The following is a 13,435-nucleotide window of genomic DNA, read 5'->3' as shown; positions in this document are numbered from 1 at the left end:
AGGACATAATGGCGGCTGGCGCGGACCAGGCAGCGTGGGTCCAGTGGTTGAGGGAGCGGCAGGAGTTCCTGAGAAGCTGATTTGCAGAGCTGAAGACGGAGATGCTGGCCCCTGTGAAGGCCTCTATGGAAAAGGTGGTGGAGACTCAGAAGATGCAGGAGATGGCTATTAAAGAGGTGGAGAAGAAGGTCTCTGACAATGCGGATGAGATCCTGGGCCTGGCGGTCAGGGTGGAGGCACATGAGGCCCTGCACAAGAGATGGCAGGAGAGACTGGATGACCTCGAAAACAGGTCTCGGAGACAAAACCTGTGAATTCTGGGCCTCCATGAAGGTGCGGAGGGGTCATCCGCGAGAGCGTATGTGACCATGGTGCTGGGGATGCTGACGGGCGCGGGGGCCTTCCCGCGGCCCTTGGAAATGAACGGGGCGCACAGAGTCCTCGCGAGGAAACCTAGGGCGAACGAACCGCCGAGTTCGATGGTGATAAGATTACACCGCTTCACAGATAAGGAGCGTGTCTTGCGATGGGCAAATAAAGAGCGGAGCAGTAAGTGGGAGAACTGGGAGATTCGTACATACCAGGACCTGGGAGCTGAATTGGCGAAGAGGTTTGCGGGATTCAACCAGGCTAAGGCGGCCCTCCACAACAAAGGGGTGAAGTTCGGGGGGGGGGGGGGGGGGGGGGGGGGGGTGTTCCAAGAGGGCCTCGGTAACATCTGGGGGAGGGGTTAGGCCATCCAGCAGGCACACGTACCAAAGGATTCCACTGAACTCCATTTACTTTTGGGCCTGGTCAACTATTATGGGAAATTCATCCCGAACTTGGTAACAGTCTTGGCCCCACTGACCCAGAGGGCCAGTGGTGGTTTTGAGACCTGCCGTTGCAGCGAGCGTTCGACGAAGTAAAGTGGCAACTGTCGTCTTCCCACTTGCTGACTCACTTTGACCCATCAAAGCCGGTTTGCTCACATGTGACACCTCGTCCTACTGAATCGGGGCTGTCCTGGCACACAGGACGGACGATGGTACCGAGAGACACATTGTGTTTACTTCATGCATTTTGGCGGCGGCGGATTGAAATTATGCCCAAATAGAAAAGGAAGTTTTGTCACTGGTGTTCAGCATAAAGCGATTCCATCAGTATGTTTATGAACATACATTCATGGCTTATACCGACCATAAACCCCTCTTGGGGTTATTCACGGAGGACAGGGGACTGGTTATAAGCTGACACGAGCCCCAGGAATCTGCAACATCAGAGTCTCTGTGACCTGAATCTGATTTACCCAGATGAGGGGGTGGAGCTACCCCCACTATTCCTCGGACTGCTGAGATATAAATACCCGGCCCGGGTGTGGGCTGAGTGCTGGAGACCCTTCGGGGAGTCGGAGGGGTGTATAGCTAGGAGAATAAAACCAAACTTTTCTACAGTCATCACTTCCGATGTGGTCGCTTGCCTGAGATTTCTTCCAAACACGATGCAAGGTTTATTCAGGAGATGTTGTTCACACAATACAAGATGGAGAACTAAAGCTGGCGCCAACACTCTGCTGACGTCACTTCAGATCACGTAGTGTTCCATCAGCAGGGATGTATTCCTTAATACGGAACACCCCTCTCCCCTTTACTTCTTTAGTATAAATGACAACCTTTCTTAATGTTTAAACAACAGTCCCAACTATACGTTACATCCATTACTCTGCACCATTATCTAGGGGCTGTTTAGCACACTGGGCTAAATCGCTGGCTTTGAAAGCAGACCAAGGCAGGCCAGCAGCACGGTTCGATTCCCGTAACAGCCTCCCCGAACAGGCGCTGGAATGTGGCGACTAGGGGCTTTTCACAGTAACTTCATTGAAGCCTACTCGTGACAATAAGCAATTTTGATTTCATTTTTACACATATATATTATATATATATATAAAACTTAATAAGAGTTTCTCGGGTGGAATCTGTTTCATTTGGGTTGTACTCCACGTTCTGGAATCAGGCTACTCCAAGACCTTTGAAGTGTCTTTTACTTCTGCTAATTTTATGCCAATTCTGGAATTTTATCAATGCTTACCCCAATTTGTGTTAACTACATGCCCAAATTTGGTGTCATCTGCAAATTTTAAACTTGTACTTCCAATTATTGGAATTGCTGTTTTTCTATAGATTTGGCCAATAGGCGACCAAGCGGGATTTTCAGGATAATTCCGAAGGTGGTGAATGATACATTGAGGTGGAAGACTTGCATTGGTGTTGTAAAGCGGGGAAATGGGGAGAGTTCAGAGTTAGGGTGGATAAAGGCCCTGGAAGGATTTGTAAGTGAAGATTAATCAGCAAGGGAATCGAGGGTTAAGGCAAGAAAGTGGAGTTGAGGATTATCAGATCTATCATGATCTCATTGAATGGCAGAGCAGACTCGATATGCTGAGTGGCCTATTTCCACTCCTAAGTCTTGTAATCTTATTCCTGAATCCAAATCTTTTACGTAATTGGTAACCAACGGCAACCTTTGCGAAACAACAATTCCCACCATTTACCAGTTTAACAAACTTGTCCTCTGACTCCACAAGTTCTAACATTTGTCTTGAGTATACGATGCGGTACTTTATTGAGGGTTTTTTGAAAATGTGGATATCACATTGCATTACCCCTATTTAATTTTTCTGTTGCTACTTCAAAGAATTCAATAAAGTTAGTCAAGCATGACTTCCCCGATTGGAATCTATGCTGGGCAGCTTATTATATTTTTGGTTTCTGTGTTTTTCTATTAGGTAAGGATTCCATCATCTATCCTACCTCTAATGTTAAGCTAATTGGTCAATAGTTCCTTGGACTGGTTCTGTCTCCCTTTTTATATCGACAGTGAAGGAACGGTGATATATTTCCAAATCAGGATGGTGAGTGGCTTGGAGGGGAACTTCAGGTGGTGAAGCTCCCATGTTTTTCGAGATGGTAGAGGTCACTGGTTTGGAAGGTGTTGTTGAAGGAGTCTTAGTGAGCTGCTGCCGTACATGGCAGATCTGATAATCCGCAACTCCACTTTCTTGCCGTACATCCTGTAGATGGGATATGCTACTGCCACCGTGAATCAGTGTTAGAAGGAAGTGAATGTTTAACGTGGTGGGTGGGGTGCCGTTCAAGCAGTCTGCTTTGTCCTGGATGGTGTTGAGCTTCTTGAGTGTGGTTGGAGCTGCACTCATCCAGAGAAATGGAGCGTATTCCATTACACTCCTGACTTGTTCCTTGAGTTTATATGCTTCGTTTGATGCTCTGTCTTGTCTGTGTTGCATAAAATGTACTGTGCATCAAGAGGCCGTTCAGCCCAACTGATCCATACCTGTGTTTATTTTGTACATCGGTTTCCTCCCACTCCTCTTCATCTCAACCTATCAACATACTCTTCTCTCCCTTTCTCCCTCGTGCTTATTTCGTTTACCGTTAAATCTATGTTGTCTGTCTCAACTACTCCTTGTGCTAGCGAGTGCCAAATTCTGTGGGTAAAGAGGCCTTTCTTAAATTTCTTGCTGGATTTATTCGTGACTATCTTGTATTTACGGCCCCAGTTCTGCTTTCTCTGTCAAATTGATTTCCTGCCTGTCAATCCTTTTGAATTATTTTATACTCTTAAGCTGTTTGTCAATCCTTCTACTTTTGTGCTGTCAGCAAACCGGGATAGTGTGCTCTCTCTGTCCAAGTTCAATAGCCTTTGATAGGCCATGAAATGGTACATCTTTTCTTTCTTGAATTAATCCTAAATGTGTTGTTTCTTCTCTTTGAACTAATTTGCTACATTTCGATTTAAGCTTGAATTTCCAGAGCAAGCTTGCTGTGACGCACTTCATTGGATACCTTTTAAAATCCATATGCTCATACACTGCATTTCCCTTGATCCATCAATTTGCTATTTTAATATAAAATGATTCTTATTATTATATTATTTTAAGATTTTTAAAAATGCATTATAACACAACGCTGTTCATCTTTAAATCCAAGAAAAAGCTGCGACATGATTTGTTGTGTATAATTGGTTTTCTCAATCACTTGTTGAAAAAATGTCCTTTTTAAATGGAAAACAGCAGATTGCTCTTCTGCCCCCACCAGGGTTACCACATAGTGGGGGATCAACAAAGGTGATGCTCTGTGCAGAGGTTAACTGAAACATACTATTAGTAGAAATATAGTGATTCAAGTTTTAAAAAAATCATTTCTGAGGTGTTGTTGGTTAGGCCAGCATTTATTGCCCATTCCTAGTTGCCCTTCAGAAGGTGATGGTGAGCTGCCTTCTTGAACAGCTGTCGCCCTGAGGTGTGGGTACACCCAGTGTGCTGTTAGCGAGGGAGTTCCAGGATTTTGATCCAGCGACAGTGAAGGAACGGCAAAATATTTCCATGTTGGGGTGGTGAGTGACTTGGAGGAGAACCTCCAGGTGGTGGGGTTCCCAGGTATCTGCTGCTCTTGTCTTTCTAGATGGTAGTGGTCGTGGGTTTGGAAGGTGCTACCTAAGGAACCGTGGCAAGTTCCTGCAGTGCATCTTGTAGATGGTACACACGGCTGCCACTGTTCGTCAGTGGTGGAAGGGGTAGCAGTCAAGCAGGGCTGCTTTGTCCTGGGTGGTGTTGAGTTTCTTGAGAGTTGTTGGAGCTGCACTCATCCAGGCAAGTAGAGAGTATCCATTACACACCTGGCTTGTGCCTTGTCGATGGTGGATAGGCTTTGTGGGGTGAGGGGGTGATTTACTTGCCGTAGTATTCCTAGCCTTTGATCTTCTCTGGTAACCATAGTATTTATATGGCAAGTCCAGTTCAATGTCAGATCAATGGTAGCCCCAGGATATTGATTGTGGGGAATTGTGATGGTAATGCCATTAAATGTCATGGGGCGATGGTTATATAGATCCTCTCTTCTTGGAGATGGTCATTGCCTAGCACTTGTGTGGCACAAATGTAACTTGCCACTTGTAAGCCCAAGCCTGGATATTCTTCCTCTCTGCCAGGTATAATTCCAACCAGCGGAGTGATTCCCATTGACTTCATTTTAGCTAGAGTTCCTTGATGCCATACTTGGTCAAATGCTGACTTGATGTCAAGAGCAGTCACTCTCACCTCACCTCTGGCATTCAGCTCTTTTTTTTTTGTCCATGTTTGAACCAAGGCTGTAATGAGGTCGGGAGCTGAGCGACCCTGGTGGAACCCAAACTGAGCGACTGTGAGCAGGTTATTGTTGAGTAAGTGCCGCTTGATAGCACTGTTGATGACTCCTTCCATCACTTTGCAGATGCTGGAGAGTAGACTGATAGGGCGGTAATTGGCTGGGTTGGATTTGTCCTGTTTGTGTACAGGACACACCTGGGCAATTTTTTACATTGCCGGGTAGATGCCAGTGTTTGTAGCTGTTGTGGAATAACTTTTTAATGTCAGTCAGGCGTATTCTCTTTCATGGCTATGCCCTGGAGTGTCATTCTCTTTAGACTCATAAAAACTGATTATTACACAGCTTTACTGCGTCTTTACAAGTTTCTGATGACCAGCTAATCTTTGGAAAATCTGGTGGACGAGGAGCAGTTTGTGTTTCTGTGGAACAGATGCATTGAGTGAGCTTCTCCTGTCTGATAACGTCGAGTAAATCTGCTCTGTAATGGTTGTCTGCAGAGAAATACCCTGACTGAAGATTTCCACCCCAATTTAATGTAGATCACGCAGGTGTCGTGAGAATAGATTTGACCTGTGAGGATTTTCGCTGTAAAGTTGGGTTTATGATCTTGTGCTTAATGAAGAAGGAACTTTATCATACTGATACGTTTAAATACATGAAAGAATTGTCATTAACCTGTATGCCCTGGCATTACAAGTGCAATTACAAGATTAACATGGAATATTTTGGAGCTTTGTTGGGGCCATTCTTTGCTCCCATTAATATTTCTAAGATATTGGCAGGATATCAGAACACTGTCCAAACTATATTGGTAGCATAGTGGTATTATGTCGCTGGACTAGTAATCTATAATATATAATAATCTTAATTGGTGTCACAAGTAGGCTTACATTAACACTGCGATGAAGCTACTGTGAAAGTCGGCACATTCTGGCGCCTGATCGGGTACACTGAGGGAGAATTCGGGATGTCCAAGTTATCTAACAGCACGTTTTTCGGAACTCGTGGGAGGAAACCAGAGTACCCGGAGGAAACCCATGCAGACACACTGAGAACGTGCAGACTCCACACAGACAGTGACCCAAGCCGGGAATTGAACCTGGGACCCTGGCTCTGTGAAGCAACAATGCTAACCACTGTGCTACCGTAATCTAGGGATCTGGGATCAAATCCCACCATTACAGATGGTGAAATTTGATTGAATAAAAATCTGGAATCAAACGTTTAATGGCAACCACGCAACCATTGTCGTTTGTCATAAAAATCCATCTGGTTCACTCATGTACTTTGGGAAGGAAATCCGCTGTCCTTGCCTGGCCTGGCCTACATCTGATTCCAGACCCACAGCAATGTTATTTACTCTTAACAGCTCCTGCAAGGACAATGAGGGATGGTCCAGCCAGCAACACCCACATGCCATGAGTGAATTAAAAAATATATCAATCTTTATTTCTTTTTAAAAAATAAATTTAGAGTACCCAATTATTTTTTTTCTAATTAAGGGGTAATTTAGCGTGGCCAATCCACCTAACCTGCACATCTTTTGGGTTGTGGGGGGTGAAACCCACACAAACACGGAGAATGTGCAAACTCCACACGGACAGTGACCCAGAGCTGGGATTGAACCTGGGACCTCAGCGCCGTAGTCCCAGTGCTAACCACTGCGCCTCCGTGCTGCCCTAAATCTTCATTTCTTTAACCAGATTTTAAAAAGTCCTTAACTTATTTACTGCAGTGAGAGTTTTCTAATCCCTCATCCATCCAAAATCACAAATGAGTTTTTGAAGAAATATAACTTCATAAATAATTGTCCAATCTTAGTGATTCAAAACACAAAATGTACTGATATGAAAAGTGTTGCAAGCATTGCATGCAGGTTGTGAAGCAAAATGGCTTTAGCTTTCTAATAAAACACCAATTCTTGAAGTAATAAAGCATTGATAAACCTGACATTTTTTTCCCTCCGTCTTCATCGTAGATGATCCACAATTACATGGAGCACTTGGAACGAACAAAACTTCACCAGTTACTTGGGGTAGAGCTGCAGGAACCTGGAGCACACAACAGAGTTAGGTAAACATCCTCGCTTTTGTTATCTCCTTTCGGCAGAATAAAAATATCGATGTGTTTGGGATCATGTGATCAGTGACCCATTTGCCTAATAACAGAGCAGTGAACAATAGTTTGGCTGATGTCGGTCAAGTGCCCTGTATAATAGAGCAGTCGCTGGCTAATAGGCTGGAATTAAAACAATTATGCTGAGAGCAGCGATTAAATAGCTGTAAAATTGTTGGTAAAGCAGCGTCTCTGTTAATAATTGTTTTTCGAAGGATGGTTTTAGGCTTGTAAGTTTTTACTGTTGGGTATGTTATGTAAGAGCCCAATCTGACCATTTGTGCTTAACAGTGAGGGTTCCTTTTATGTACATGCATTATGTAAGCTGTGGATGTTTGCAGCCAATCAGCAGGGTAGTTGCGGAGGGGGGGGGGATAACGGAGTGATGGTTGCGAGTGCTGCAGTAGTGATGCTGAGGTGATCGGCGTCGGATTTTAAATATTAGCAGAATGATGTCATTCTATGTGAGCTGCTGCAGAATGTAGCTCGTTGGGTGTGCTGATGGCATTGTTTCGAACACACGCTTTTGTGGCTGTGGTTGAGTGACAGATTTTTCAGTCCAAGGATACACCCTCAACCCCTGTGTAACCTTCCCACAGTGTTCTGGCCTCTGAACACAACCATGCCAGCACAGAGCCATGAGTCCTGGTTGCATGCTTCTGTTTGTGTTTGGCTTTGTTGGCGGGGCGGTGGTCATTAATTCAGCTGTCCTGGTATCGCTATCTGTTCTGCTGCTTGTGCACTATTCCGTTTCAACAGGCCTTCCAGCACTGACACAGAATCTTCCAAGGAAAATAAGGTACTCACAGGTTTTGTGGCCTATCCATGTGTGTCTCGCTGCTGTTATGTTCTGTTTGTGATGTATCTCGTTATGTATGTATATTCCTTTCTTCTCTTTCCCGCCCCCCCTCTGTTTGACCTGACTTAGCAACTTATTAAAATGCTTGTATTTAACTGAATTGTGAATAAGAGTGCACGTCCTCCTTCACAGCATTTTATTCTGCCTTTGTTAAATGCTCTGAACATCCTTTTTTTTTAAAATGCAGAATGTATTCCTTGCAAGAATTAAGGATTCTAATCTCTTTTTTTATTTGTATCTGAATAAAATAGCTGTTGATTCTGAAAATCTAAGTACAGTAAATGGTATTGTTGTAGTAGGCATTCCGTGGGTAATAGTTGCAGCACTGTCTGAAAGTGGTACAGTTCTGTTTAGTAATATTTGTGTTCTTTATTACTTTTCTCATGCCACAAGTACATAAAACTAACTTGTAAGTTGGTAGCAATGTGTACTTGACAACTAGTTGGTGACAGTTTAGTTGTGTGCATTTCCAATTAAATAAGTTACTTCCAGTTCTTGGGACATTTTTGTGTCATTTTCTTTTAAGTTAACTGAATAAAGAATTACTTTGTTTCAGTGTATTTATTGGAATACTACACCATGTTCAAATGCTGTGCTTTGGATCTGTGAAGGTGCAGTCATTTATTTTTTTAATGTGAATTGTAATGCAGTTTAAAAGGATTTACTAGCTTGCTACATATTAACTTAAAGCAGTCAAACTGAAAGTTTAACTAGTTTTCTGAATACATTGTCGTTTTGAATCTTACAAATTACACTTGTTCCTGGAATCAGGAACCCATTTTGTCATCGGTTGTAATTGTTCCAGGTTGCAATTAAAAGACTTGGGTCTCGAGCTTCATTGCAGTGTTCAGAAATGTACAATTATTGGTTTAAGAGTTGATAATTCTGATGTTTTGCGCTTAGTTTGTATGTCAGCTGATGAAGAGTTAACGTAATTAAACACCATAGCTTTAAGTGCACTGAAAGAGTTAACATGCAAAAGATTAGGGCTGCCAGCGTATTAATCATTCATGTGTAAATTCACATTGTATGAGCGGAGTCACAACTTCAAACTGTCCTGTTTGTGAGCTATGACCATTGAGAGTTGAATATTAAAGTCGCAGTATAAATGTATCCATCTGGTTTACTCTTGAGGTTGTATGTTAAATTGATTTTGTAATTCTCAGAATAAGTGAAAAGATGCATTAACAATTGTATTTCACCAATTGGGAACTTGAACATTGTCATTTAAATCTGTGATGTTCATAATGCGACTTGAGAGCCACTTGTGACCCGCTATTTTCCATCTGTGCACCCCCTCCCCCCGGAGACTTGCTATTCTATGCCTGTCTGGGCCTTTGCCTACTTTCCAACTGTGATATTGCTGGATCTGTGATAGCGACTGGTGCAAAAAGTTCTTTAAGATGGATGGGGACTGGGAGTATGGCCCTCAACAATCTGCTGCAACCTGGAATAATGTTCCTAACAGTGTAAATGTGATGGCCACATTCTATCAAGATTTAAACAAAGCATGAATAAATAGTTTGTTGTTGTATTCCTTCACACTTGTTTTGTTCACTTGTTTCTAATATTGTTCAATTTTTGGAAGTGACCCTTTTTGCAAGAGTTTCACTCTCGCAAATACTTCTTCATGCTGAAAGAGGTATTATAGGCTCAGTCTAACCGTGGTAGTTGAGCTAATGTTATGATCTTGAACACAGATATGCATGCATTGTGCTCAATATTAATAAGTAGTGAAGGATAAATCAGGAATAGATAATTATGTTCCTCTTGATTTTTGTCACAACAAAATGGAAAATTAATCTAGGTTAAGTCTGACAAATCTGTTCGAGTTCTTTGAGGAAGTAACAAGGAAGTTAGACAAACAAGTGGACGTGATTTATTTAGATTTCCAGAAGACCTTTGACAAGGTGCCGCACAGGAGATTGTTAAATAAGTTAAGAGCCCATGGTGTTCAGGGTAAGATCCTGGCATGGATAGAGGATTGGCTGACTGACAGAAGGCAGAGAGTGGGGATAAAGGGGTCTTTTTCAGGATGGCAGCCGGTGACTAGTGGTGTGCCTCAGGACTCCACTGGTGACTAGTGGTGTACCTCAGGGCTTGGTGCTAGGACCACAACTTTTCACAATATACATTAATGATCTGGAAGAAGGGACGGAAGGCATTGTTGTTAAGTTTGCAGATAATATAAAGATATGTAGAGGGACATATTGACAGTATTGAGGAAACAGGGGGGCTGCAGAAGGACTTGGAGGACAGGCTAGGAGAGTGGGAAAAGAAGTGTCAGATGGAATAGAATGTGGAAAAGTGTGAGGTTATGCCCCTTGGAAGGAGGAATGGAGGCATAGACTATTTTGTAAATGGGGAAATGCTTAGGAATTCAGAAACACAAAGGGACTTGGGAGTCCTTGTTCAAGGTTCTCTTAAGGTTAATGTGCAGGTTCAGTCAGCAGTTGGGAAGGCAAATGCAATGTTAGCATTCATGTCAAGAGGGCTAGAGTACAAGACCAGGGATGTACTCCTGAGGGCTGTATAATCTCTGGTCAGATCCCATTTGGAGTATTGCGAACAGTTTTGGGCCCTGTATCTAAGGAAGGATGTGCTGGCCTTGGAAAGGGTCCAGAGGAGGTTCACAAGAATGATCCCTGGAATTAAGAACTTGTTGTATGGGGAACAGTTGAGGACTCTGGGTCTGTAATCATTGGAGTTTAGAAGGGTGAGGGGGGATGTTATTGAAACTTGCAGGATACTGCGAGGCCTGCATAGAGTGGACGTGGAGAGAATGTTTCCACTTGTAAGAAAAACTAGAACCAGAGGACACCACCTCAGACTAAAGGGACAATACTTTAAAACAGAGATGAGGAGGAATTTCTTCAGCCAGAGGGTGGTGAAACTGTGGAACTCTGCCGCAGAAGGCTGTAGTGGCCAAATCACAGAGTGCCTTGAAGACAGAAATAGATAGGTTCTTTTTTTTTAAATAAACAATTTTAATGAGGTAATTTTGGCATTGCAAACAGCAACAGTATAAAAACAATGTACAAAGAACAACAAACATAGTGCAAACCCCGTCTCCAATCCCGCCAAGACCTGCCTAATTAACCCTCTATTCTACGCTACCCTAACATCACCCCCCCGCTGACGATTAATTCTCCGCGAAGAAGTCGATGAATGGTTGCCACCTCCGGGCGAACCCTGACAATGACCCTCTCAAGGTGAAATTAATCTCCTCTAGGCCGAGAAGGCTCACCATGTCTGATAACCAGGTCTCCGACTTCGGGGGCTTTGAGTCCCTCCAAGCTAGCAGTATCCAATGTTACAAAGGCACTATTAATTTAAAGATTCAAGTGCATGTAGAGGCATGTGTTATTAGGTTGGGATAGGACCGCAAGTGGGATGGGGGTGCTCTCCGTGAATTAGTTCATATGAACAATATTCCCATTAACGGGATCCACCTTTGAAATAATTTTTTACTTTGTAAACGTAATGCACGCGTGATTCTTTCTGTCTCAAACATCTCGCTGACCTGAGATAATCGAGATTCGTAGGTTGGTCACGTGGGTTTCAGCCAATTGAGGATAATGCTTTAATGGCAGCTATAAGCAAAACTTGCAAATATTTTCTCCCCTTTATCCCTTTTGAAATTGTCCCCAGTAGAGCAGTTTGGGAAGTCTAGGATGTTCATGTGGAACACCTCGGTCAAAGTTTTGAATATCCGATCCCAATAGAGCCTTCGAATGCGATCCCAACGGCCGCGGCGCAGTGTGTTCAGTAAAAGCCGCGAGACCTCGCTCCTGGGATCTACCTACTCGCCATGCTTCTCGCGAGGTGTCACAAGCCAGGTAGATCCTGGTAGCAAGGTCCCCCGATTTTCATTGGCCATGCTGCTTGGCGGAGAATCCTTCCATAGTGCGTACAGGCTGGCCGGGGGCGGGGGGGGGGAGGGAGGGAGGGGAGAGGGAGGGGATTGTTTCGGGGGTCTTGGAGATTGGGACACCATTTGAAAATGTCATCCCGGTCTCTCGCTACAACGGGGAGTTCCAACGAGCAAAGCTCCCCACTGTATAAAACGGGGCTATGTGCTCGGCTTGAAGGCATATGTTCATTAAACAGCCAACATCCATGGATCATCAGTGATAACGGCAAAATAAAAGAAAAGGGCAATAAGGGAATTAACATGAACGACCCTTGCAGAATGCTAATCATCCTTCTGGCTTTGGAAAGTATAATGTTTTAAATCGCACTCTGGGTAATTTTCCTTGCCATATGAAGTGTGAGATCAGACGATCCAACATGTGGAATGCAGATTTTGGCATCTTAATAGGTAGTATCTGCAACCCTAATAGTTTCAATGCACCCTAACAAAGAGAGGGATAGTCTAGATCACTCTAGACCAGTCTAGATCACTCTTAATCCGGTAATGATACTGGTGTAATTTGCTCCATATATTTTAATAATTGATCGTGCGATAAGAATACTTAGGTATCTAGAATTTACAGTGCAGAAGGAGGCCATTCGGCCCATCAAGTCTGCACCGGCCTTTGGAAAGAGCACCCTACTTAAGCCCACACCCCCACCCTATCCCCGTAACCCAGTAACTCAACCTAACCTTTTGGACCCTAAGGGCAATTTTATCATGGCCAATCCACCTAACCTGCACATCTTTGGACTGTGGGAGCAAACCGGAGCACCCGGAGGAAACCCACGCAATGACGGAGAGAAAGTGCAAACTCCACACAGATAGTGTCCCGAGGTCAAAATTGAACCCGGGTCCCTGGAGCTGTGAGGCAGCAATGCTAACTGCTGTGCCACCGTGCCATCACAACTGGGCCATTTAAAGGCACTTTGTGTGTTAAGATGGTAGGGGACCTGTCCACATTTCCATTGCTTCATTTTTATCAATGTTAACTTTGTACCTTGAATAACAGCCAAACGTTTTAATACTCTCTTTCAGATAAAATATTGTGCTGATTGACATGAGAAGTGTAAGTAGTACACCGTCGGCATATAATAACAACTTGTGCTCCTCTTCTCCAACCATAATACCGTTTATGTTCTTGTTGCCTCTCTCCATTTGTGTTAAAGGCTCTGTACATATTGCAAACTGAAGAGACGACAGAGGGTAACTCTGTCTTCCGCCTCCCTAGCTCATTTTGAAAGCCATGGAGATTGTCTCCAGAGTAATGCACTGTTTTAAATCTAGTTTGATCTGAGTGTATAACCTAAGTAATTATTCAATTTACTCCATGGGCTAGTATTAATGTTAGAACTGTCAAATCACAATGAACTAACGATATAGGGCGCTATGATCCAAACTCTG

The 13,435-nt window shown here is 43.6% G+C and overlaps 2 protein-coding genes across 12 annotated transcripts in view; one reads left to right on the top strand and one right to left on the bottom strand.

Moving 5' to 3' along the window:
• The window catches only part of mbtd1 (mbt domain containing 1), a 232,280-nt gene extending 225,070 nt beyond the window's left edge, over nt 1-7,210 (bottom strand). For 4 of the 5 annotated variants that reach the window (XM_038776644.1, XM_038776649.1, XM_038776650.1 and 1 more), the window contains exon 1: nt 7,091-7,195. In XM_038776644.1, the coding sequence (XP_038632572.1) occupies nt 7,091-7,117 (27 nt within the window). In that variant the 5' untranslated portion in view covers nt 7,118-7,195. Of the gene's footprint in view, nt 1-7,090 lie in introns of all 5 variants that reach the window. The other variant, XM_038776647.1, reaches the window with a different exon arrangement.
• LOC119952974 (C-Jun-amino-terminal kinase-interacting protein 4-like) overlaps nt 1-13,435 on the top strand; it is a 262,841-nt gene that overhangs the window by 120,745 nt on the left and 128,661 nt on the right. For 5 of the 7 annotated variants that reach the window (XM_038776641.1, XM_038776637.1, XM_038776640.1 and 2 more), the window contains exon 4: nt 7,123-7,217. In XM_038776641.1, coding sequence (XP_038632569.1) covers nt 7,123-7,217 — 95 coding nt within the window. Of the gene's footprint in view, nt 1-7,122; nt 7,218-7,640; nt 8,059-13,435 lie in introns of those variants that run through there. The other 2 variants (XM_038776642.1, XM_038776643.1) reach the window with 2 other exon arrangements.

This window comes from Scyliorhinus canicula, chromosome 18 (genome assembly GCF_902713615.1).
Source record: "Scyliorhinus canicula chromosome 18, sScyCan1.1, whole genome shotgun sequence".
NCBI classification, from domain to species: domain Eukaryota; kingdom Metazoa; phylum Chordata; class Chondrichthyes; order Carcharhiniformes; family Scyliorhinidae; genus Scyliorhinus; species Scyliorhinus canicula.
The sequence above is the reverse complement of the archived record's forward strand: the minus strand, read 5'-3'. Positions and strand labels throughout refer to the sequence as shown.